The sequence below is a fragment of the Dendrobates tinctorius genome, unplaced genomic scaffold, assembly GCF_039654945.1.
Source record: "Dendrobates tinctorius isolate UK_male_01 unplaced genomic scaffold, ASM3965494v1 ptg000008l, whole genome shotgun sequence".
Classification (NCBI taxonomy): domain Eukaryota; kingdom Metazoa; phylum Chordata; class Amphibia; order Anura; family Dendrobatidae; genus Dendrobates; species Dendrobates tinctorius.
Window position 1 is genome coordinate 24,145,035 of NW_027361676.1, and position 22,110 is coordinate 24,167,144.

General features: G+C 42.5%; 1 protein-coding gene across 2 annotated transcripts in view; it reads left to right on the plus strand.

Moving 5' to 3' along the window:
* GLRB (glycine receptor beta) overlaps positions 1-22,110 on the plus strand; it is a 163,218-nt gene that overhangs the window by 107,475 nt on the left and 33,633 nt on the right. For both annotated transcript variants that reach the window (XM_073576486.1, XM_073576475.1), the window contains exons 5-7: positions 10,744-10,973; positions 19,769-19,851; positions 20,341-20,481. In XM_073576486.1, coding sequence (XP_073432587.1) covers positions 10,744-10,973; positions 19,769-19,851; positions 20,341-20,481 — 454 coding nt within the window. The remainder of the gene's footprint in view (positions 1-10,743; positions 10,974-19,768; positions 19,852-20,340; positions 20,482-22,110) is intronic.

Here is a 22,110-nt window from a genome sequence, read left to right on the forward strand (position 1 = left end):
AGTCTATATTCCTCTTTGCAGCGTGCATTCTTTACTGTGCAAATATTTTTGCTAAATCCATCTGACAGCCTGCTCCTTTAGGCACATTGGCAGGAGATAGCTGGAGACTGTATCAGGCAAAAGGCTTAGAATTGGCCCCTGGCAGTTGTTAGTAAGACATGATTTAATTTATGTAGAGCCGAATTATATGATGCTTCACTAAACTTTACAAGATCCTACCATCTCCCGCTGATGTTTCTAGCCATCTTCTAGGAGAGTGAGTGGACATGTTCAACCAGACCACATCTGTAACCATTGAGAAAGAGCGCTGCTTTCTTAGAAAATAATGAGTGCATCTATATATCAAATCACAGCTCAGTACATTTTGTGCATTAGAATTGCCAACTTTTTTTTTTTTTTTGAGAACTTTAATTGAAAGGAATCATCCACCTTTGCAGACCATTTATTTTCTTTGTTCTTAAATGCATGTATTTTTGGCTACAAATCTATTATTTTTTTTTTTTGTATTTGAGTTTCATAAATAGCCTCTCTATTGCAGTTTTTAGTGATATCATGTAAAGATATCACCCAATTGTGCGTCCCATAAGGATTCTTTTAGGATTTTTTATTCCCCCTGACCCCGCACCTTTGATGCAAAAATACCTTTGTTATCTTGGTGAAGAGGTATGCAAATTGTCGTGGTTCGGTCCGATGGGCGTGGCTTAGTCCGCTTCTTTCCCCCTCTCCTCTGCTTGCTGAGCGTAATCTTCATCTGTGAATATCACAGATAACCTTGTTTGCCGCGCTTGCTCAAGCAGAGGAGGGGGGGGAAGAAGCTGACTAAGACACGCCCATCGGACCAGACCGCGGCGATTTGCATCCCTCTTCACCAAGATAACAAAGGTATTTTGGCATCAAAGGTGCGGGGTCAGGGGGGAATAAAAAATCCTAAAAGAATCTTTATGGGACGCACAATTGGGTGATATCTTTACAGATTCCCTTTAACTCCTTCTGGAGACAGTAATCTGTCACGGACCTTGTTCTTCTGATAGTCCAGTGTGAGAATTTCTAAATTAAAGTTATGGAACTGAATTGCAAAATTTAAATTTTTGACCCAAATACATCAATTTAGGTAAACACAAAAAACTTGTCCTCATTGAGGGAAAAAATGTTAGTTTAAAAAGTGATATTTCAAAAATCTAAGTCATCCTTCTGATTATAAAATTCAGATTTTTCAATTAGTTCTTACTTTTACATCAAGAAAACATGTAAACATGATGACTTTATAAAAATATATGAAAGGTGAAAACTGCTTTAGGGTATGTGCGCACTTTGCAGATTTGCCTGTGCAATTTTCTGCACAGATTCTGCCTCTCTTGGCAGAAAACGCAGTTAAAAATCTGCACATTTTTGATGCGGCTTTTCATGCAGATTTGTATGCGTTTTTATAAGCTAATAAAGATCTATTATTTAACAAAAAAAAAAATTGTGATGTAATTTCTTTGTCCAACCTCTTCTTTTACATACTCCATTAAATACCATATCATCACATACAATGTTCACATAAAATGTACACAAAACAAATAAGTGAATATCTATAGCTAGATATATCTAGCGATCTATCAATATATCTATCTATCTAATGACGCTCGGATCATGCTCGCCCATTCAAGTCTATGGGTGCATGGAAAACATCGGACTGCATTCAGATGTCATTAGAGCGCACAGACAATGGAGAAGATGGAGAAATTAAGTTCTCTGTTTTCTGTAAACCTGTGGTGCGATTTTCTCATCCGAGAGAATCGCATCACAATAAGATGACACTCTGCTCAAACTCTCGCAGTTTGTTCAGAGTATCATTAGCTTAATCAGAATTCACCTTGCTCAGTTCCACTTCTATGGCGGTCTAAGGATGAGTCTACCCATTCTATGAAGACGAATGGGAGTTAAATGGCAATGATGGAGTTAATAAAATTGAGCTAGTCTATTATTTACAGAAAGGTGGACATTTTGGGGAGAAACTAAGGCTTCCAACTACTCCTGCTGTGCTATCAAGGGGGCAGAAGCACAATGTCTCGTAACTGTATATAAGGCAGAAATTAAACCTTTTGGTCTCTCTACGAAGAATCCCAGTAAGTGGGTATAGTAAATGGTGTAGAGTACCTGGGAACGCTACACCACTACTACTCTCTGGCCTCCACTCTAGCACAACTCCAATCTATCCTAAACACTGCTCCCTGACTAATCCACCTGTCTCCCCATTATTGCCAAGTCCTTCACTGGCTTCCTATTGTCCAGAGGCTCCAGTTCAAAGCCCTAAATATGACATACAAAGCCATCCACAACCTGTCTCCTCCATACATCTGTGACATGGTCTCCCGGTACTTACCTACACGCGACCTTCGATCCTCTCAAGATCTCCTTCTCTAGTCCCCGCTTATCTCTTCTATCTAACACAACTGCATACAAGACTTCTCCTGTGTTTCCCCCATACTCTGGAACTCTCTACCCCAACACATCAGACTTTCACCTACCAAGGAAACCTTCAAAAGGAACCTGTAGACCCACCTCTTCCAACAAGCCTACTACCTGCAGTGATCCTCAGTCTACTCAGCCGCCGCATGACCAGCTCTACCTTCTCCTAGTGTATACTCACCCATCCCCTGTAGACTGTGAGCTCTCACAAGCAGGTTCCTCTCTCCTTCTGTAGTTGTGTGTGCCTTGTATTGCTCATGTTTATTGTTGTCTATGTATGCCCCTTTTTCACATGTAAAGTGCCATGGAATAAATGGCGCTATAAAAATGAATACTACTACCAATACCACTACAACTACTTGTATCTGGAGTGCATTTCTGACCTGTAAAAACTGATAAAAAGCTGCCCAGCAAAATCTGATATTGATGCTTAATACATTCAAAGGGCCCTAACACATTCAGACTATATAACTGATTTAGGGTATCCACACAATGTGTCATCCAAAATTGTGAGTCTTGTGACTCTGTCAACTGAGGGATGGCCAAATTAACCTACAGAGGAGTCTCCGCGACAGTATTTCAGAACTAATAGTTTCTTTATGGGCTCCCAGATCCGGGTCACCATCAAATGGTTAGGTAGGACAATGTTTAAATAAATCTATGCAACACGTCTGACATAAACCAAATCAAATCGTCTGCATAAAGACCAACTCTGTCTTCTGTAGAGCCGATTTTTAGCACATGATATTTCGGAGCTGGTCTTTGATGGCCAGGCATTCAATTGCAATTCAAGGGGAGAGAGTACACCTGTCTTATTCTTATTTCCAGGGGGAACATTGATAACCATAAGCAATTTATGTGAATCCGATCTCTAAGTGAATATTATAGTATGGAAATCCATTTACAAAATTGGGGGCCAAACCCAAAACAAAATACCTTCACTGAGTAGAAAGCCTTGGCCATGTCTTGTGACACTAGAGAGGTTGGAAAACTTCAAGAGATCTGTGACCTTAATTTTCCAGTCATAAAACCACATTGGTTGAGATGTATTATATCCAAGATCACCTTATTTAGTCTGTTGCCCAAAAGTTTAGTTTAGATTTTATAATCAATACTAGTTGAAGATCCCGGCGTTGCCCGGACATAGTAACTAACTGTGGTTAGTTATAACAAATTATAAGGATTATATTGCACATAAAAACATTCCACATCATATATTCAACTCTACAGATTTGCAACACAAATTAACTAAATGATTACCCAAGTATTGATAGTATTTTATTTTCAACTCATTCAAGAGCCTTGTTATAAACAACATTTTTGGCTTTTCCTTTCGGTGCAAAGATGAACAGATTTCTGGCAGTTCCAACCCTTGAGCAGGCCACGTAAAGTTGACCATGAGAAAAGCATGGAGATTGCAAATCAATCCCTACTACTTCCAAGGACTGTACCTGAGCATTGTTAATGGACATTGCAAATGCCAGTTGAACTGGAAACTGGAGGCGTTTAAAATCAAAAGGCAAATCCGATGGAATGAGTGGAATTCTTGGAATGAAAATGTCCTCTCCTTTGGCACATCCTGTTGCTGAGCTGTGTATCTAATCCTATTCTGTGTGATACTGTCTTCTGAGCTGTGTATCTAATCCTATCCGGTGTGATACAGTCTGCTGAGCCATGTATCTAATCCTATCCTGTGTGATACTGGGCCCCCACTGCAGTCTGTGTCAAAGGGTGGTCTGCACGGTAATGAATTGTGTTATTTCCAGTATTACAGAAGGATGATAACACCATAGAAATGATAAGAATAATAGGCCTCAGTTACCACAACTGTCTGCAAGGAAAACTGTTGCTCATAGCAACCAATCACAGCTCAGCTTTCATCTTTTAAACAGCTCTGGTGAAATGAAAGATGCTTATTGATTGGTTGCTTTGGGAAGTGGGCATGGCTTGATATATATATATTAGTGTATATATAAAAAGAAAAAATATATCTATAAAGGGAATCTGTTACCCCTTTCTTCAAATATGAGCTGCCGGCACCGCCATCAGGGGCTTATCTACAGCATTCAGTAATGCTGTAGGTAAGCCCCCAATGTAACGTGAAAGATAAGAAAAAAGAGTTAGATTATACTCACTCAGGGGCGGTCCGGTTCGGGTCCGGAGGGAGTCGCGGTCCGGCACCTCCCATCTCGCAGAGATGTCCTCTTCGTTCCTGCCCGTCGCGGCGCAGGCGCACTGCGACGGGCAGAGCAGAATACTGCAGTGCGCAGGTGCCGTATCTCTCCCAGAGCCTGCACACTGCAGGACTCTGCCAACAGGGCAGAGCAATGCGCCTGCGCGGGAGCCACAACAAGAAGGAAAGAAGAGGACGGCATCATATGAAGATGGGAGACGCCGGACCGCGACACCCATCGGACCTGACCGCCCCCTGTGAGTATAATCTCACTCTTTTTTTTTTTTTCTTCTCTTTCAGGTTACATCGGGGGCTTATCTACAGCATTACAGAATGCTGTAGATAAGCCCCTGATGGCGGTGCCGGCAGCTCATATTCGAAAAAAGGGGTAACAGATTCCCTTTATAGATAGATATAGATATATTTTTTTCTTTTTATATATACACTAATATATATATATATATATATATATATATATATATATATATATCTATCAAGCCACGCCCACAGCTCATAGTCGAAAAAAGGGTGACAGATTCCCTTTAAGAGATCTGGACCTATATGATAGACCCTGCTAGATCTTTATCAGATTTAATTGTTACTAAAACTGTGGCAACATATAGTCCAGATGATGCCACACTTAAAAGAAGATTGATAAACTTCATGCAGTCTAGGTTGATTGATCTTGAAATATTTATTCTATACGCCAATGTGATCCTATCATGATCCATGGACAAGGCCATAGTAATCTCATCAGCACTAATAGGGGCTTTCAGGGCTGCCACCCTTTCTGGTGTCACTATTTGGAAAATTAAGCTTCAAAGATATTCAGACAGATGTTCCCCAGAGTAGTTGACATGTGACTGTTATAATTCTGGTGAAATATTGGAGAAACTATCCAGTATCCCCAACAAGATCTGTCACCAAGCCCTCTCCCCACCTCACCCTCTCTTATCTACAGTATGTAGCACTGGAAGGGAAGCAGAGTTTTGATTAACTGCTGGAGCCACTGTCTGATTTCCCTGCTATGACTGTCTAGAAAAGAACAGATGCTCCTTCATGAGTTGCAAATATTGTCCACTCGTCCAAAGCCATTGTTCTGTATTCTTCTCACTGGGGTTCTGAGTATTTGCCCTCTCGGGAGTTACACATCTAGAGGCCAACAGAGCTCTTTTCCGTGGCGGTCCCAACACTCTTGCACTCAACAATAACATTTTTATAATACCCATTTGTAGATAGGGAAAAATATCTACTTGCATAATATATACTGAAAATTAAATATTTGAATATCCCTAAGTAAGCAGGAGCCCAATTCATTCAAGACAGGGAAATGCCCTAAAGTATAATATTAGGTCCAACGCAATTAAAACATTGAAACTGAGCATCCAACACTGTACTGAGAGACTACCATACCTGCAAGCACAGGTAGATTAAATAGTTCTGTAAAATGAGGTCCAGTAAAAGCAGAAAAAAGGATCATGTAAACAAATAGATGGAGCATTTTGCATAGACACAAGGTCACAGCACAAAATGACATTTAAATGAAATGTGTCAAGGTTTTTGCCAAATAATCGGCGAGAAGGCTAACTTAGTGTCGAGATCCTGATTCCAGCGGTGTCACTTAGTGTACCTCTCATAACATCATTGTTTTATCAGCAGAAGATCATCATTAGAGGACTATTAAATCTGCTGCCAGGTAGTCAGGAATATTCATGACCTCTGTATACAGTAACCCCGACCCCACCTCTGATTGGCCTTTTATGCATACACACAGTACAGGGGTAGAAATCTGGCAGTCTGTGGTGTGGTCGGGGCTATACAGAGCTGAACATCCAGAGAACTGTAGCTCTGCAGCATCAAAAACAATAACAACAAGCTGCCCAGTAAGTGACGACACATTGCTGGACTTGGGGGTCTTCCCCTGCATCATGCTGCTCTCAGATGGAGTAGCAAAAACCTGGTGACAGATTTCCTTTAAGATCTGACATGTCTTATATCTAGTAAACTACTGTATATTGAAAAAGAAGAGGCGGTAATAAAGAATACAAAAGGACATTTGCACATCTAAAAGGAAGCAAAAAAATTGACTTAGGAGATCTCACGCGGTCATAAGTATTCATCTCTGTGGACATCTCTGCTTAGAAAGCCACTCGTTGGACCCTGAAGTAGATGGAAAGATCGCCGGCCACCACCCGCAGACAGGCAGCATATGCCAATGAGTATCAAATTTGAAGATCCCCCAATCGCTTTATGGAGATAAAAGGGGCTCTATGTATAATTCTACTGAGAACCTGGAAAAAATGAAAACTATTTTCAGTTTTGCAAAGAAAAAATAAAAATTTATCTTCGAACTTGTATCTTATGTCCTATTACCGAACCCCAGCCTAGTGCCATTCTTCTTGTTTTTATGTCTTGGTCCATATCTGGAATTTTAGATACATCTAAACTCTTCTATACTTCTATTTAATGAGACCAATTTATTCAGAACTTTGGTTTTGAATATCAGAAGTAACTTCACATAGTATCTGGTGCATATAGGAGATAATGTGCTGTTTCCTTCCTTCTTACAGAGCTTTGTGTATTTGGAATATGAATAACATAATTGAACATGAAAACAAGACAAGTGTAACAAGTCTGGCATAGACATAGATCTGAAAAAGAAATGCAGTGCATAGGAGAATACTAATCTCGGAATTACATTTAGCATTTGTTAACGTATGATGCTGATAACACAAATTATACATGTAATTATCTTCTGTGAGGTGTCGAGTTGTAAAGTGGATCTTCGCAAAGCTAATGAGCTAATTCATGGCCAGCTATGAACATGACTTGAAAATTACTTTGTAAATAGGAGACCTATAATTGAACTTCTAATTAGACTTGGACTGTTAGAATAAGACCACAACATTCAGAGCAAGAGCCAAAGTCTGTCCTATTTTAATTTATACACTGTAACTTCTATTATATACTCAGAATATTTACTCAGTGGCGTACCACCAATGGCAGCAGGCCACGCGACTGCTATGGGGCCCTGAGGGGTGAGGGGCCCGCCGGAGTTGGACCGCAACAGCTGTGCCAGGGGCGGACATGCCGCATGTGCAGCCGATGCGGCTGCATCGGGGCCCAGAGGCTCTGGGGGGGCCCTTGCAGGGTGGCTAAAAATGAGGGCAAACTGGCCTGTTTATCCAAACCCAAGGCTCCGGGGGCCCCTAGCCAGATTGCCCTCATGTGCATCGGGCAGGGAGAGATCCCTGCAGCTCCGCTGCCTACAAGAGAAAATGACCACGGAGCTGCAGCGATCCGTCCTGCTTCCTGTCTCACACAGCCTGCCAGTGGCACGGCTAGATGACATCATCATTCAGCACCGCGGCCTCTGGGCCAGTGAGGAAGCTGCTGGTGACGGTGATGCTGTGACTCTGGAAGAGCATGCGGAGAGGTGAGAGGTGCTGTCTGCTGTGTGTGTACGTACGTGTGTGTGTGTGCGTGCGTAGCGCTGCTGGAGAATGTGCAAAGAGGTGAATGGTGCTGTGTATGTGTGTGTAGATGGAGGAGAGGGCAATGATGGGAGTGGTGGGAGAGAAAGCAATGATGGGGTGGTGGAAAGGGCAATAATGGGGGGGTGGGGGAGGAGGAAATGATGGTGGGAGTGGAATGAGCAATTGTGGTGGGGGAGAAGGCAATGATGGATGTGGTGAAAAGGACAATGATGGGGTGGTGGGGAGGAGGAAATGATGGAGGTGGTGGGGGAAAAGGCAATGATGGGGACGGTGTGGGAGGAGGAAATGTTGGAGGTGGTGGAATGGGCAGTGATGGGGATGGTGAGGGAGAAGGCAGTAATGGAGGTGGTGGAATGGGAAATGATGGGGATGGTGAGGGAGAAGGCAATGATGGAGGTGGTGGGGAGAAAGCAATAATAGAGGTGGTGGAAAGGCAATGATGGTGTCCTGGGGAGAAGGCAATGATGGGGTGGGTGAGAGGACAGTAATGGGGGGAGGAGAACAATGAGGGGTGTGGGGGATTGGGAAGAGGAACGGGCATTTATATTGGATTTAGGAACAGGAGGAGGTGAAGGAAGAGAGGAAGATGTTGTTATCGCTTATTAAACGCAGTCCCTTAGTAAATAGTGTACTCCCTTAAGTATAGCACAATCCCTTAGTATATAGTGTACTCGCTTATTATGTATAGCACCATCCCTCAGTATGTAGTGTAGTCACGTATGTATAGCACAGTCCCTTAGTATAAAGTGTACTCACTTATGTCTAACAGTCCCTTAGTATATAGTGTACTCCCTTACTATGTTTAACACCATCATTAGTTGCGTAGTTTCCTCTTTTATCATGTATAACACCGTCCCTTATTACATACCAACCTCTCTAGTTATATATGGTGCTGTCCCTTATTGTATAGCTTCCTCTGCTGTTATGTACAGTGCTGTCTCTTTCATAGTGTATTCTTATTATTTTTGTTATTCACAGTGCCCTCATTTATTAAATAGTCTGCTCTCTTGTTAGATATAAAATGACTGCTGATGGAGGAGTCGGTGACCAGGCAACCAGTCCATCATCTCCTCCATTAGAAAAAAGGCTTTCCCATGCTCCATCAGCCATCATTGCATTATATATCTAACAATAGATGAAGGTATGTAATAAAAAACAGGGCTCTATATAATCCAGTGTGTAAGGGACAGTGCTGTACGTAGCAAGAGAGGGCACTGTGTAAGGGACAGCAATATACATAATAAAGGAGACTATGTAATATGTATACATGTATGTGGGAAAATACATATATAATATGTAGCTTTGTTGCCATAAAAAGAGGGGGCCCAGACTTATTTCTTGCACAGAGGCTCCAAGCTGTCAGTGTCCGCCCCTGGTTGTTCTGTGCCGTGTGCCTTTAATTAAATGTGCGTGCCGCCGTCACTCTGTACGTGGCTCTTCCTAACGCCTTCTTTCTAGTCCTGCACTGCTCCCGGCTGAACTCTCTGGCTGTATTTGCATAAGGACGCCATGCCTCCTGGCTCACTTAGCTTTCCAGCCAGAGGGAGCAGTGTATGCTGGGCCCAGCCGGAAGTAGTTGCATATGTAAGGGCAGCTACCGGCTGTTGGAGGCGGAGTGCGAGGAGCTGAGGCTGTGTGGAGACGCAAGACAGTGAGCTGGGCCCGGCGGTGATTTTTTTTTTCTATGTATGCCATGCTAAGATCAGTACTGCTGATAACCCAGACCGCTAACCAGAAGCATGTTTGCATTCCTTGGCTGCAGACCTGTCCAAATTATGGAATTCTCTGTTTTACAACACTTTGCATATTACTATTATTTGTGAGCTCGAGCATATTTATGTAGATTGTAGGGTTTGGAGCATTTACGATCTTTGAGACTACGGCCACTATTCATTAGAACAGTTATGCCCAAATTCTGGCGTAAATTGCTTTGAAATGTTGTAAAATTGGTACGCAACTCAGTTTGCACAAAATCCGGCAAATTTTTGAACTTTCACTTCAGTTTCTCCCAAAATGGGTGCAACTGGGATTAGACAAGGGCACAATGGGGACGTGACCCCACAATTTGTGTAATTCACGGCCAGCTATGGCATTTGTTACGCTAGATATCTTACCAAGTTAAAGATTAGAGTTAGACTTCTGGCGTGTTGCATGGTGGCACACGCCACTCGTCAGACACTCCCGATTCATCACCCTTTAATGTTTCAGTAGCATCTGATACCTACACCCTCACCCCCTATCAAGATCCACAAGAAAATCTCTGGACTTGATGAATTGGGGTCTAATATTTTCTACGTAGAACTTCCCTTGCTGTGAAGATATTGGGCACAGTGGCTGCTTTTACGCCGGTCATGACCACTTTCTACTCTTTGAGTTTGGTTGCACTTGATAAATGTCATCTACAAATAATAATATTTTAGATATCCAGTAATTAAATAGAAAAAAAACCATCAGATGAAAAGCTGCTTTTTTACATGTAATAAATACTCATTTATTTTGCCAGGTGTGGTTAGGTGACGTCAATAAATCTGGAATACTTCATGATGAGATAATGATGATGTGAACCTGTCCATCAAACACTGTTACCACATTTACAGCAAGTATTTTTTTTTTTTACAGGACTACAGAGTCAACATCTTTCTAAGGCAGAGATGGAATGACCCCCGACTTAAGCTTCCCAATGATTTCAAAGGCTCTGATGCGCTTACAGTGGATCCGACAATGTTCAAGTGTCTGTGGAAGCCAGATTTATTTTTTGCAAATGAAAAGATGGCCAATTTTCATGATGTCACCCAAGAAAATATCCTCTTGTTTATTTTTCGTGATGGAGATGTTCTGCTTAGCATGAGGCAAGTTTCCTTCAGGTTTTAATCCTCCCTTTTTATACGGTACATTTATTTATGTGTGGAAAGTTTTTACAACTCGTTAGGTACTACAGTGCGAAGGTGATGAAAGATTGTGCAGCGGAATATTAACCGAAACATAACTCTTACACTAAATCTGGTCTGTCAAATATGCAGTCTTGATATAGAATAATTAAAAGGGTTGGGCATTTTTACATAAACACTAGTGAAAGGCACATTAAAGGGATAATGAGGCCTTGCAGCGGGTCCTGGGTTCAAATCCGACCAAGGAACAACATCTGCAAAGAGTTTGTATTTTCTTCCCATGTTTGTGCAGGTTTCCTCTGTGTTCTCTGGTTTCCTCCCACACTCCAAAGACATACTGATAGCAAATTTATATTGTGAGCCCCAATGGGGACAGTAATGATGTATGTAAAGCGCTGTGAAAATAAGTGGCAGTATATAAATTAAATAGTAGTAGTAGCTGTCTACCAAAAGATTTTAGCTTACCCCACCACTAGCACCATTGGGTAGGTCACTTTAAAACATGCGGAAACACTACCTAAATAATCATTTGTAGTAGGAGAATAACCGAGAAATTCCTCAACATTAATCATGACAAGATAGGTTATTATTATAGTGCCATTTTTTCTATCGTGCTTTACATATGAAAAAGGGTATACATAGTAAAATCAAATTTTAACAGTACAAGTCACCAACTGATACAGGAGGAGAGAGGACCCTGCCCGCGAGGGCTCACAGTCTACAAGGGATGGGTGAGGATACAGTAGGTGAGGGTAGAGGTGGTTCATGCAGCGGTATAGTAAAGCTTGTGTTACTGGAGATTGCATGCTTGTCGGAAGAGGTAGGTCTTCAGGTTCCTTTTTAAGGTTTCCACAAAAGGCAAGAGTCTGATATGTTGGACTCGAGCCTTCCAGAGTAGGGGGCTGCACTGGAGAAGTCTTGTATGCGATTGTTGGAAGAGTTGAGTATAGAAGAAGATCTTGTGAAGATCGGAGGCAACGTGCAGGTAAGTACCGGGAGACTAGGTCACAGATGTTTGAAGGAAACAGGTTGTGGATGGCTTTTCATGTTATGGTTCGGGTTTTAAATTTGTGTCTATGGGCATTGTGGAGTATTTAGTGAATGGCGGGCGCAGGTGGATTAGTCGGGCAGCAGAGTTTAGGATAGAGTGCTGTGAGAGTTCTAGAAGGGAGTCCACAGAGCAGAAGGTTGCACTAGTCAAGGCTTGAAGAGATGGGTTAGGGTTGAGATGAAGACTGTGGTGAGGTTTGAGATGAGCAGGAATCCTGTGGTGAGGTTTGGGATGAGCAGGAATGGGATCTAGTCAACTGCATGGGTGGTAAGAAGTGATCTGGAGAGTAGAGGGAAAAGTTGATCTTCTGTAATGGTGGAGAAGCTGGTTTTGGAGGAGTAGGGTTGGGTAGTTATGAAGAAGGTTTGTAGGGACCACAGGCCAAAGCTTTCTCTGATGTTGTAAATCTTGTGCTTGAAGAATGAGGCTAAATTTTCAGCTGAGAGGAGAAGGGAATAGGTGCTGGGGAACGGAGTAGAGAATTGAAAGTGTTGTTGAATAGCTGGTTAGTGTTGTAAGACAGTGAGTAAATGTGAGATGAGAAGTATGTTTGTTTTGCAGCAGTGAGTCTGGACTTGATATTGTTGAGTGACTGTATGTGAAGGGCTCAGTGGAAAGACATCTTTTCCATCTCCACTCAGCAACCCTAGATGCCTGCTTCAGTCAGACTGGTGTGCTAGGGTTGCCTGTTGACAATAGGAGTATAAAGTCATATGGGGCAAATGCCTGAATAAAAAAATAATGGATAAAAAAATTGGCTTGATTTTCCAGACCTTACCTTGACCTCCAATGTTCCTGTTAACTGCCATTTCTTAATTATCGTATATACTCATGTATAAGATGAGATTTTCAGCCCATTTTTTTGGGCTGAAAGTCCCTCTCTCATCTTATACACAAATCATATACCTGGGGGTCGGCGGGGGAGGATGAGCGGGGGTGTCAGATCATATTGACCCCCCGGTGCGGTCTCTGCAGCCCCCAGGTTCTCTCTCCAGGTCTCCCTTCCTGCCTTTAGCGGTCACGTGGTACCTCTCATTAAACTCATGAATATGCGCATATTCATGAGTGTAATGAGCGGTATCACGTGACCGCTGAAGGCAGGAAGGGAGACAGTGGAGAAGCAAGGCTGCAGAGACCGCGCCAGGATGGGTGAGTATAGTGATATTCACCTGTCCCCCCGGTCCATCGCTGCTTACGCTGTCTGCTGCTTCCTGTGTCGTGACGTTTAGCCAGCAGGGGGCGTGGTGATGTGGTTAGTGCACGCCGCGCCCTCTGCTGGCTGAACAGTCACTGACAGAGGATGCGCAGACAGCGGTGAGAAGCAATGGACCCTGGACAGGTGAATATCTCAGGTGCCGGGTCCTGAGCAGAAGAGGTGAGTATGGCTTTTTTTTTTGCAGCAGCAGCAGCAGCATATGGAGGCATAATATAAGGGGGCATATTCTATGGGGCAGCATATGGGGGCATATTCTATGGAGAAGCATATGGGGGCATATTCTCAGACACTTTCAGACTCCCTACAATCATCACTGTCCCCAATCTCCTCTTTTTCCTGTCCTAATCTGGCTGTTCATCACTACAATGACACTCTTAGAAGCACCCTTGACCAAGTAGCTCCCCTCACCCTCAGGACCTCCAAGTACAGAGTAAAACAACCCTGGCTCACATCGCAAACTCAACTTCTCCAGCGATGCTCTAAGAGTGCTGAACGCCTATGGAGAAAAACCCATACACCAGAAGACTTCAAATTTATGTTAAGAACCTATAACGCTGCCCTTCACCTCGCCAAACAGACCTACTTCACCACCCTGATCTCCTCACTAGCCATCAACCCCAAGAAACTTTTTGACACTTTTCACTCCCTCCTCAGGCGAAAAGCACAAGCCCCTATCACAGACATTTGTGCTGATGACCTGGCCTCCCACTTTACAGAAAAAATAGATAATATCTGTCAGAAAATCTGCTCCCAACCACCAAGTGCTGTGACTCCCATCCCTTCCTGCATCTCCCCTGGCTCACTTTCCACTTTTGATCCTATCACAGAAGAAGTCTCCAGACTCCTCTCTACTTCTCGTCCGACTATATGCACTACAGACCCCATTCCCTCACATCTTCTCCAGTCTCTCTCTCCAGTCGTCACAACCCACCTAACTACAATCTTTAATCTCTCCCTCTCCTCGGGCATTTTCCCATCCTCCTTCAAACACACCATCGTTACTCCATTACTAAAGAAACCCGCTCTCGACCCTTCCTGCACAAACAACTACAGACCAGTCTCCAATCTCCCCTTCATCTCTAAACTTTTGGAGCGCCTAGTTTACTCCCGCCTTACCCGTTACCTCTCCACTCACTCCCTTCTAGACCCTTCACAGTCCGGCTTCCACCCCCTACATTCGACTGAAACTGCACTCATCAAAGTGACCAATGACCTTCTGACAGCAAAACATAACGGTGACCACTCTCTGCTCATTCTTCTTGACCTATCTGCAGCTTTTGATACTGTTGACCACCATCTCCTACTCTCTAGGCTCCAGTCACTAGGCATTAAGGACACTGCTCTCTCCTGGTTCTCTTCCTATCTCTCTGACCGCTCCTTTAGTGTTTTGTCTCTGGCTCCACTTCATCATCTTTTCCTCTTGCTGTCGGGGTACCTCAGGGCTCAGTCCTTGGCCCCCTTTTCTTCTCTCTCTACACAGCCCCAATTGGACAGACCATCAGCAGATTTGGCTTTCAGTACCATCTTTATGCTGATGACACACAACTATATACGTCTTCCCCCGACCTAACCCCCTCTGTACTACAGAATGCCAGTGACTGTCTGTCCGCAGTCTCCAATATCATGTCCACTCTCTATCTGAAACTCAACCTCTCCAAAACTGAACAACTTCTGCTCCCGCCGTCTACTAACCTCCCTAAATCTGACATTTCCCTCTCCGCGCGCTGTCTGGGTGTTATGTTTGACACCAATCTCTCCTTCACATCCCATATATAATCTCTTGCCCGCTCTTGCCGCTTACACCTAAAGAATATCTCTAGAATCCGCCCTTTTCTCACCATGGAAACAACAAAAACCCTCACTGTAGCATTGATCCACTCCCGCCTGGATTACTGCAACGCTCTATTAGTCACTCGACTATCCCCTCTCCAGTCTATACTTAATGCAGCAGCCAGGGTCGTCCATCTGGCTAATCGGTACTCGGACGTGTCCGCTCTTCGTCAGTCATTACACTGGCTGTCCATTCATTATAGGATCCAATTCAAAGTACTTGTTCTCACCCACAAAGCTCTCCACGGTGCGGCACCCCCCTACATCTCCTCCCTCATTTCTGTCTATCGGCCTAGCCGATCGCTGCGCTCTGCAAAGGACTTTCGACTAACCTCTGCACTAATCCGTACCTCCCACTCCCGACTCCAAGACTTCTCCCGTGCTGCTCCTATCCTCTGGAATGCTCTACCCCAAGAAATTAGGTCTAACCACAATTTGCATAGTTTTAGGCGCTCCCTTAAAACACATTTGTTCAGAGCGGCTTATCACGTTCACTAATCAAAGTCATTCTATGTGTAAGTGTGCGTGTGTAGCCCATTCACTATCTCCATCCATCCTTCACTCCCTCAAGATCGCTGGACCTTCATTGTAAATACATCATTGTAAATACACACCTGTACTTTGTATCTCCCTCACCTCATTGTAGATTGTAAGCTCTCACGAGCAGGGTCGTCTTATTTCGTTCTTATTTTGCTTTAATTATTGTATTGTTAACGTTGTTACTTATGACTTGTGTTTTGAAACTTTTCAACTGTAAAGTGCTGCGGAATATGTTGGCGCTACATAAAGATTTATTATTATTACAGTATTATTATGGAAAAGCATATGGGGGCATATTCTATGGAGCAGCATATGGGGGCATATTCTGTGGGGCAGCATATGGGGGCATATTCTATGGGGCAGCATATGGGGGCATATTCTGTGGGGCAGCATATGGGGGCATATTCTGTGGGGCAGCATATGGGGGCATAAGCTATGGAGCATCTTATGGGGCATAAGCTATGGAGCATTTTATGGGGCATCTTATGGGGCAATATCTATGGAGCATCTTATGGGGCATAATCTATGGAGCATTTTATGGGGCCATAACCTTTATGGAGCATTATATGGGGCATATTATTCTATGGAGCATCTTATAGGGCCATTATTACCCTTTGTGCAGCATTATATGGGGTGTATTTTGTATGGAGCATCTTATGGGGCCATCATGAACTGTATGGAGCATTATATGGGGCTCCTGATTCAATATGGATATTCAAAAACATTTAACCTACTGATGTCTCAATTAATTTTACTTTTATTGGTATCTATTTTTATTTTTGAAATTCACCAGTAGCTGCTGCATTTTCCACCCTAGGCTTATACATGAATCAAAAAGTTTTCCCAGTTTTTTGTGGCAAAATTAGGGGGGGGGGTCGGCTTATACACGAGTATATACGGTACATTTCGAACCGAGGAAAGGGCAACTTGAAAACACTTTGCTATCGTCTTATAGGCGTCTCCTGCTTTGTGAGCCTCCACCATTTTCATTTTCAAGTGCTAGACAGCTGCTTAGTAGAACTTATGGCTGTTATTTTTTGGCACAAGGTTAGAGGAGGCTGGGTTTTTATAAAGCTAGGAAATTTGCATCACCTGGCCTTTCTTAACATTGATGGTGAACAAGCCACAACCCTTACAGGCTTATTAAGGTCTGAATCCTTGGTCAAAGTTATCTGAGCACACAAATCTCCATGGATGTTCAAACTTTTGCATCGGGCCATTTTCCTTTATGTATTTAAAAAAATAAAAAAACAAATTTTTTTGCCTAAAATACAAAGGAAATGTCATCTTTAACTTTAGGCCTTTTTAGAGTTCATTTCATCTTCAACTTCCTTTTCACAATAACAGTACTTTTGACTAGAAGTGCCAAAACTTTTACATGCCACTGTAATTGAAGTTGGTTATATGATGGAGAGCAGACATGAAGGCTAGGAGATGAGATTTTTCTTTCCAGTCTTCAAAAGCAACACAGGGCAATGATATCAGATGCTCTGGCAATATGAATGTTTTTTGTTTTGTGTGTGCCCTATAGTTAAGGGAGACATGTTTTCAGGATCGTGGCCCCAGTATGAATGCACTGCATATACTTGCATTACTATGCAGTCTTGTCGATTAGTCCCAAATTAATATCGGCCAAATGGATAACATATATAGGATTGTACAATTTCCAAACAGAGAGCTCCCAACCATAAAGATCAGCACCATTCCTACGACCATTGGTCTAGTAATTTTCTATTGTTTATCCATTTTATTTCATGTGATTGTATATACTGTATTGTTTTGTCCCCAAGCACCTCCTTTCTTTTTGGTTTAAATATATAAAATGTAATAGCTTTGTTTCTCTTTCTCTGTAAACCGCACCCCTAATGTCTTGTGAGGCCACACATTACCAGTACCCAATGAGCAATCTGCCTGTACAAATGACTGGCGGTGGCAGCTAGGTTTTCTTGAGTCATTGCGGAGCTTGTTGGGATTGGAAGTGTATATTCTATACGTTCACCGTGAAGTGACCTAGCTTGTCATTAGCGAAACCAGCCGTGGCCTCATCATCAAACGTCAGTCAATGGCGTGACTGTCCAGACAGTTGGAGGCCCATCAATCCTATATTTTGCAGTCATACACCCACTGTGCCTGACGTCGGAGAATGCTCACCGCGCGCAGTGCGTGCGATGTGAGAAATCATAAGTTTGCAGTCACCTAGAGTGGCTGTAGACTTCTAGCTTAAGACCAGACAACCCATTTAAATATAGTAAAGGAATTGTCCAGAATTAGAACTAAAGGCATTTGACTTTTATTTTTCCCCAGGAACTGCCACTTTAATCCATATAATCCATCAGTTCCGTCTTGCATTACTGCTAATCATCATATTTGTTACATACCTTCTTCCAATATTGAACAACCCCATTACGGGTCCCTTCATAATTTCCAGATTTGATGAGGAATTTGCTATAAAATTCTCGATCCTCATTAGATTCACTTACACTCCACATCCAGTTTATTGGAATTTTAGTAGTTAAGACGTGAAAGTCAGTCCATCTGGAAAAGTGTTAGAACCTTGAAGGTATCCTCAAGTGCTGTCATGAAAACCACCAACAGCTATGATAACTGGCTCTCGTGAAGACTGACCAAGGAAAGGAAGAGAAAGTATTCCCTCTGCTGCAGAGGCCTAGTTCATCATAATTAGTAGCTTCAGAAGCTACAAAGTGATAGCGCCTCAGATAACAGCCCTGATAAATGATGCAGGGATAAAAAGTAGCATACACATCTCAACATCAGCTGTCCAGAGGAGGTAGTGAGAAGCAGACCTTTGTGGTCAAATTGCTGCAAAGTAGCCACTACTAAGGACTGCAAACAAGAAGACTTCTCTGGGCCAAGTAACACGAGGACCGAGTCAAAGCTTTGAGTTTTTTGGTACCAACTGCCATGTCTTTGAGACTCCAAAAAGGTGAGCAGATGGTGTCTACAGGTGTGCTATCCACCTTAAAGCAAATAGAGAGAGGTGTGTTGGTGCTTTGCTGGTGACACTGTTGGTGTTTTATTCCAAATTCAAGACCCACATACCCAGCATGGCTACCACAACGTTCTGCAGCGACATGCCATCCTATGTAGCTTGCACTTGGTGGGACCCTCATTTGAGTTGTAACAGGAAAATGACTTAAAACAACACCAAGCTATGTAAGGACTGTGTGACCAAGATTGAGTGCTGCGTCAGATGACATGACTGCCACAATCACCCGACCGCAACCCAATTGGGGCGGCTTGTTATGTGTTGGACTACAGAATTGAGGCAAAGCAACGAACAAGTGCTCAACACCTCTGGGAACCCCTTCAAGGCTGTTGGAAAGTGGCAACCTCATAGAGCTAGTTGACAGAATTCCAAGAGTGTGTCCAGCTGTCATCAGACTAAAAGGTGGCACTTTGAAGAATCTAAGGTTTAACACTTATTATAATCTGTTTTTTTTTACTCCAGGTTACCATATATGTTCCTTCATGGTATTGCTGCCTTCAGTCTGAATCTACAATGTGCACATTCCAATTAGAACCAGGAAAGTCACTGTATAAACTTGTGTGCCCAATCTTTTGACCAGCACTGTATATTAGCATATTTCATAACTTTTCATTCTCCAATAAACAATAATTTAAAGTGAACCTTACTTGTCCATGACACTTCAGAAATCATCCTCAGTACGTTGTGCAGCTTAGAAGGTTTCTTATTTTTCACGTGTACTCTTTATTTTTGGAATGAAATAAACATGACAGTTACTCTAATATGTCTTATCAGAGAAATCTGCTTCTTTCTCCTCCTGAACTGATTATTATCAAAGGGTAACCTCTGTCTATAGCGGATACAGATTTTACTGAGAGACGTGACAGTTGGTACTCATAAAGTTCTAAGGGGAACTGGAACGGTCGCTTCAGGAGATCTTGCAGCAGAATGTCTATAACCTATAAGCACCAACTGTCATCTTTTAGTGTGTGTGTGTGTGAAAAAAATATATATATTATAGTGTATATATATTCATATTATATGTTTATCAGGGACCTTTATAGGTTCACTTATGCTATGGATTGAATTTATTGTTAATTATTCATATTTTATTTTTGTTTACACCTACTCAGGTTGTCCATTACGTTGACCTGTCCTTTGGACTTAACATTATTCCCAATGGATACTCAGCGTTGCAAGATGCAGCTGGAAAGTTGTACGTACCAAAGAATGCGTTTTCTATTGACCCGTAGACGTTGGCCCCCAGAACCACTGGCCCATGATCTCGTGCGATAGCCAACATCTTAAACAGCCTTCAGTAATAATGATGGGGGCAGTGATGTGCATACATTTCTTGTTCTTATTACACAAGTTTTTTTTTTCAAATCTTCATTTCTGCCTTTATAATAGTCCAGATGTTGACATGCAGTTGACGATTATATGTAGATGTTGTACATTTTTGCATGCAGTATGTATTAGAAGTGGGTTCCTCCTGGGCATTCCTCCTGGATCTGCCATTTTCTACAGTCTATGGGTACATAGACGGAGTCCCTCTGGAGGTAGAGACTAATGGGAATTATTGGGTACTGCGCCGTGGAATATGTTAACCCCCAATATATACTAGAGCCCATTCAGCATTTAGCCTAACGAATTGTGGCTATGAGAAAGCTAAATTTATTGCTGCAATCTTTTGCTTGTCCTACAGTTGGATACACGACGGATGATTTGCGGTTTATTTGGCAGCCAGGAGACCCTGTGCAAATGGAAAAGATTGCTCTGCCGCAGTTTGATATTAAAACAGAAGACATTGAATATGGTAATTGTACAAAGTACTACAAAGGCACCGGTGAGTAACATCCAGGCTATGGATTCAGTACATTGCTGGTATAAGCAGGTGTCACCTGTATGGGGGCTGAGGTTTTCGTTGCTGTCAGAAATTTAGCTTAAATATAGGTGGTACTATAGGATTTTTTTTTTTTTTTTTTTTGTATTGAACTATTTTTTTCCCTCGACCCAACCATCTAGCTTTCGCTGCTTTCTTCCGAGTCTCTTATGAGAATCACTCACTCATATCTATGGGGGCATAAGAAAAATAAGTAAATCTGTCCCACATGGAATATTCGAGTGGCATCCTTTTTTTTTTTTTTACGGATACATTTCTATTTTACATCTAGGAAACTGTATGTGATCATCTACGTTTTTTAAATGTAGATGTATGATGGCAACTGGAAGTAAAAGGAAAAAAAAACTGCTACACTGATATCCTAGTTTTCTGTATGAAAACATGTTAGGCTGGAGGTTGAACTCGATGGAATTAAAGGGATATTTCCATCTCCAAGATCCTATCCCAATAGTAGGTGTGATAATATTCGCAAATACCTCCAATTAGAAGTGTAGTATAGTTCTTCTATTTCGCTATGTCTCTTACCCCACGTGCAGGGCATAGCAGTAGCTTAGGTATTCATGGTAATGACCGCTAACTCTCACTATGAGTGGTTGTAACTATGGATTCCTAAGCTATAGCAATGCCCTACATGTAGTACGTGACATACATAGCTAATCAGAAGAAGTACACTTCTCTTCTAACCTGAGGTATTTGCCAATATTAATATTACACCTACTACATATTATGCGTATGCATATGATGTATTATTAAAAAAAATTGCCATTTAAGTCTTCTGGGAAGCATAAATTCTTTTTTCCTACAGTTTTTTATTGCAGCGTAAGCATCCATAAGAGCCCTAGTTACTCCAAGACCCAGCGGCTCTGCTGTGCTGGGGATACACGCGATGATCATGTGATCACAGCGTCCAATAGAAGCAGCAGTATTGTCAATATTTTTGTTCACTACATCTGCTCCCCCTTCCCCCACCAGTGATCATGGAGGGCTAATGGTATGTAGACTATAAAATAGAAGACCTAAGTGGTTATATAGCGGCTGATGGCTGGGGACCTAACCTGCTCATTCTAGATTGCAGAGGTGGGGCATTAAAAGGAATATCCAGGACTGAATTATTGATATCCTATTTATGGGATAGGCCATCAGTATGAGATTGGTGGGGACACCCCCACTGGGATCTGCTCCTGCAGCAGTTGGATATAAGCAATGTATGGGGCAGAGCACAGCAGTCTCGTGCATCGTGTAGTGGCCACTGCTGGATACGGCACCTTCTAGTGATGATGCACCAACCTCCTACTGATGGCGTATCCCAAGAATAGATCAATAGTTAATTCCCTTTAACTAGGTCCTAGGGAACCACACCGCCTGCCTTAATTAAGAGGTCATCAATAGTAGTGAGAGGTTTTTTTAACCTTCTGTGAAAAAGAGAAACGTCCACTTCCTCATCAATAATGTATCCTGCACTGGATAGGGTTTTATGAAATGACCACAGAACGTCACTTAAACGAAAAAGAGAGAATCGATGTTCATTAATATTAAAGTTCCCCCTGAGAGGGAAGTGTTGGCTGCCTCTAG